The 4,911-nt window shown below is 44.9% G+C and overlaps 1 protein-coding gene across 1 annotated transcript; it reads right to left on the bottom strand.

Moving 5' to 3' along the window:
• LOC116071275 (protein Tex24-like) lies at positions 1-2,929 on the bottom strand. Its single transcript, XM_031342762.1, has 3 exons — positions 1,381-2,929; positions 1,083-1,260; positions 1-18 (listed from the first exon to the last, which is right to left on the bottom strand). The coding sequence occupies exon 1, from the start codon at positions 2,813-2,815 to the stop codon at positions 1,601-1,603; it is 1,215 nt and encodes a 404-aa protein (XP_031198622.1). The 5' UTR covers positions 2,816-2,929; the 3' UTR covers positions 1-18; positions 1,083-1,260; positions 1,381-1,600.
• Positions 2,930-4,911: the final 1,982 nt, after the last annotated feature.

Here is a 4,911-nt window from a genome sequence, read left to right as displayed (position 1 = left end):
GAACATTTTCTGGCTTGTCTAAAATTATGCAACAAAAAAAGAAAAGTCAGTAAGACTAGTAGAGTACAAAGGGAGATAGTCCAGCAGAAGCCAGTGAAATCCAGATGACTGCAAGTACACACTTCAACAACCTCTATTCCACTAAGTTGGAAAAACTAAGTGAACTGCATAAATGTCTAAATATATATAACCTCCTAAGGTTGAACTAAGATGACATTTTAAAATTTTTAAATGGATAAGCAATGAGCTAGAAGCAGCAATCTTAAAACTTCCTAACCAAAAGGAAAAAAAACAAAGACCCAAGTCCCAATGGACTCATAAAATTTTACCAGACTTTTTAGTAAAAGATCTACAACCAATGTTTCTCAAAGTATTCTATAAAGTCCAGCATTACACACATGCACAAACACAAAGAAAATTATAGATAAATCTCCCTGGTGAATATATACAAAAATTCAAGAAAACAATTGTAAACTGAATTAAAGAACACAGCAAAAAGACCATTTGACTATAGTCTAAAATCAAGTCAGTTTCATTGACAGAGATGCAGAGGTTGATTAACATATATACATCAGTAATTATAAATGTACTTAAAGACAGAAAGCATATTGAATTAAATAGTTGCCAAGCCACTTTTTTCAAAATTCAACCTTCCCTCCTCATGATAAAAGCCTCATGGAATAAACCCAGGAAAGGTAATAAAAGATCTGTACAATGAAAACTTTATAACACCGAAGAAGGAAACAGAGGAAAAATAATAGGACATAGACCTCCCATGTTCATGGATGGACAAAATACTGTAAATAATGACCAGCCTACCAAATAAAATACACAGATGCAATGCAATCTCAAAACTGCAATGCTTCACAGAAGCAGAAAAATCTAAAAATTCATGTGTAGTCACAAAATATCCCACATACCAAATAAATCCTGGGCAAAAAGAATAGTGTGGAATCATTAACATGCCTGAAGTATACTACAGAGCCATAGTGACCATGTACAAGATGCGGTAATTAAACCATGTTAGTAGTACTTCCGGGTTACAGATACAAGAGAAAATGAAAGTAAGAAACATCTACTACCTCAGTTATCTCCCGGCCTTGGTAGGAGTGGTGCGTGAGCAGAGATGCTCACTGAGCGGGATGCGTCTACAGAGAAAGTGACTGCTGTCTCTCCGCTCCTCCTCTGCCCATTTAAATACATCTCCGGTCTCTGGAATGAAATAGTTCAGCCCAGACTCTCAGCCCCATTGGATCTCAGCTGTAGAGAGAAAAACAAAGCCTTTATAAACAGTTGGGTGGGGGATGGGGTGCGCACGCCATTCCTTCCCAGAAGCTAGATGGTCTCTGTGATGTCATCACATTTAGAAGAAATGAGTACCTTCCAGGCAGGGACGCCTGCTGCTCCTTGTAGCATCCTAAAGCTTGGTATCCATGAGCAGATGGTGTCATTCTGAGATGCCTGGCAAGCAGCTGCTGTGCCTGTGGTCCTCCTAAGCCCACCTTGCCCCTCAAGGGCTGGCCCAGCCTTTAGCCCCGCCTTCTCATCTCATAAGCATTCACATCTACTTATATTTAAGACATCGTAGGTTACCTGGCACTTATGGATAATAACTAATACATGATTTGCTAAGCAAGCTGAGCCTGGACTTTGGAGCACTCTGATCTTTTGATCCCTGTGGGAGATAATTATGGTCCCGAGGTGCCAGAACAACTGGGGTTCCCTCGACCATGTGGTTCCAGACTTCCACCCTTGGCCACCTCTCAGGCCTCATGAGGTTTGTTTCCAAAGCGCCCTGTTTGATGTCCCGAGAAGACAGTTTTACTTCCTTTCTGCTGTCTTCTAGGAGGAGTCCTCTATCATGATGAGGTTTAGCCAACATTTCCATGGCCTGCATCCTCTTCCTCTTTAGGAGCTGAGGCTTGGCTTCTGCCTGCAGGTTTTGGCCCATAACCTTTTCTTTTCCCTGCAAGGGAGTAATTTCCAAGAACTGAGTCTGTGCTTTCTTTCCTTTGGCGGCTTTCTTGGCTTTCAGTTCGTCTTGGCCTGAAGGCACTGGCTTCGGCTCCTCTCCAGACTCCTGTTCTCTGACTAATTGGGAGCACTCTATCGGAACTGAACGTCTAGAATACGGCTTGATCTTCTTCCCCTGCAAAACGGTGTTTTCTTCTAGGGCAAAACATTCACCGTACTTGGGAGGTCCTTTGTCATTGCCTCCTTCCAGAGGGCCCCTCCTCAGCTCCTCCAGGCTCTTTTGTTGCTGTTGCGGGTGTTTCAATCTTGGGTGTTCGGTGTCCTTAACCACCTCTTGCTTCTGGAGCTGTCTGATGTCTAGCAGGTTTGAGGCTTTTTCTGTTTGCTTTCTAGCCTTGTTAAGCAGCTCCAATGTCCTCCTTTTCCCCTGGGCCTCGCAGGCTGTTGTTTCAGGGCTGTTCTTCACCAAGCCAGTATGTCTAGTCTGCCTGTGCTCTGAGCCTTCGACTGCAGAATTGCCCTGAAAGACCCTTTTCGAGACTACAGACAGGTTTAATTTAGGATCAGGGGCATAGCCCTTGTTAGCACAGCTCGTAAGGCGTGGAAGACAATCTGGTCTCCTCTTGCTATGAGAAGTCCTAGGCGGCTCTGCCAGGTTAGAATGCTGGTCGCCCAGATCCCGTCTACTTCCTGGGATAACCCCAAGATCTTTAACCTCCTGGGTTACTGACTTAGACCTATTGGTCAGTATAGAGGCTTGTGCCACTGGTCTTTCATTGCTGTTAATATATTGTAGTCTCCTACATTTTAGAAAGAGGGAGTCCTGCCTTTGGGAACTCATGTCCTCTTGCCCTAGGAGGCTTTACCCTCCTAGGTCCTACCCTGAGGTCAATAAACCTCTTCTAGCTACTATCTATCTACTTATCTACCTGGCTTTCACGCACACACACACACACACACACACACACACACACACACACACACACTATCTCTCTCACACTCTCCTCTCTCTCACTCTCCCACACACACACACTTTCACACACACACACTCTTTCTCTCACACACACTCTCCTCTCTCTCTCTCTCTCTCTCTCTCTCTCTCTCTCTCTCTCTCTCTCTCTCTCTTTCCCTATCACTAATATAACTCTAATACAAGCAGATACTCTGTACGCTCCTCCAACCTCTAGCATCCAGACCGTACTGTTTCTCCAGAGGTCTGAAATGCCCTATACATCACAGTTCAGAATGTTGGGGTGGATCCCTCTAGCAACCTCTCTTTATGATGTAATGGGCGTGGCTAGAGGGAAGATGGCTACAACTCAGGCTGGGCCTGTGGCTGCTGTCATTCCACATGTTAAGAATGGCAGCATCTAGGGAAACCATCCACAGATGGAAGGGCACAGATATGTTAGGAGTGGATGAGAGGTAGCCTGTGAAAGACAGTCAGGGACTAGGAGGAGAGGTCTCTAGAGAGTTAGAGGGCCCACCAACTGACTGCCTGGGACTCGCCTTCCAGCTTCTGCCCCATGTCATCCAGCTTCAGAGCTTCATATCAAGGAATAAAACAATATTCACATCAGAGAATCAAAAGACCCAGTTTATTCTAGAATCAAATACAAAGGACTATGGTCCAGAAACATTGATTTTGGTTTCCCCAAATATCATATTCCAATGGAGTAGACACTTCATGATGTTTTTATGGAAACAGAACAAAAATGATCAGAAGTCAAGACACTCTTCAAACACACTGATGGAAAGAGCAAGTAGGCAGACTACAGCAAAGGAGAGGAATCTCTGCCCTAAGCCTCCAGATGCTGTGGTTTCAGGGTTAGGAAGCCAGTTACCTGCTAAGTTAATCACTATAAGAATTCACTTGATAGTTACAAGAATGTTTGTCCAGACATACAGCTGGGCAAGGAATGGTTAATGAGAGGCTAAAGATAGCCCCCAAAATAAACTATGATTAGGCTCTGGATCTGCCGTAGGGCCGGTTCTGATGCCTAGGTCCTGTTCGCCAATTGGTTCTTGATCTATCAGTAAAGATGCTATGGGCCAATTACTGGACAGAAGGAAGAGGCAGGACTTCCCTGCCCCCACTGGTGAGCTAGAAGACCCAGGGAGAAAGGAAAGGAGATTTTCACCATGCTTCAGAGGGAGAAAAGCCAACCAGTCATGTGAGATTTCAGATGGAGTGGCCACAGGCCGCTTCTCCAGAAGGTTAAGCTAGAGCAAGTTGAGAAGTGATGAGCTAAGAGTATTAGGAAGGGCACACTAGACACGGTAGATTGGAGGTGCCCAGCAATTGAGCGGATAAGGCAGATTGAAATTGACTGATGTGTGTGCGTCTGTGTCTTTCATCTTCGAATCCAATATTCTCTGGGCAGGGGCTGGTAGCACAGCTCTGTCCCCAAAGCATTAAAGCAGAGTAGCAAAGGCTACACCCTACAACCTGCCACACTTCAATCTCCCCATTGCTAAAGAGTCAGTCAGCCTTGTGGAAGGTTCTGTGTAAGCTAGCTTAGTTCCAGAGCTTTCTATCACACCTCAGTCCCAACGCTGGGTCAGTTAAGACTGTACTATGTGCATTGCCTCAGGACACACCTGGCCATACTGTACTAAAACTGTCTTGCTGATGAAATTCCAAGCTTCTTGAAGGATCTGCTCGCTGTGGAGCTCGATACAGTGCAAAGCAAGTGTTAAGTCACCCAGGCGTTACCATGCTAAGGGCGCCGATGGCACAGCAGAAAAGCATTCGGTTGTGCCAACTTTCATGGAGGACATTATGTATTAGTGGAGGACAGAGGAGAAAGACTCAGACACATATGTAAACTCAGTAAACAAGCCCTTGAGTACAGGGTTTCTTCCATGGCCATCAAGTAAGCTGATGAGAAAGAACATGACATTTACAAACCAAGAGAGGAATATCTTGGGGCTCAG

This window comes from Mastomys coucha, unplaced genomic scaffold, assembly GCF_008632895.1.
Source record: "Mastomys coucha isolate ucsf_1 unplaced genomic scaffold, UCSF_Mcou_1 pScaffold22, whole genome shotgun sequence".
Classification (NCBI taxonomy): domain Eukaryota; kingdom Metazoa; phylum Chordata; class Mammalia; order Rodentia; family Muridae; genus Mastomys; species Mastomys coucha.
This window is presented reverse-complemented; position numbering and strand designations above follow the sequence as displayed.

Excerpts from the sequence above, each read along its gene's own strand:
- LOC116071275 (XM_031342762.1), bottom strand. The coding sequence starts at position 2,815 with ATGAGTTCCCAAAGGCAGGACTCCCTCTTTCTAAAATGTAGGAGACTA.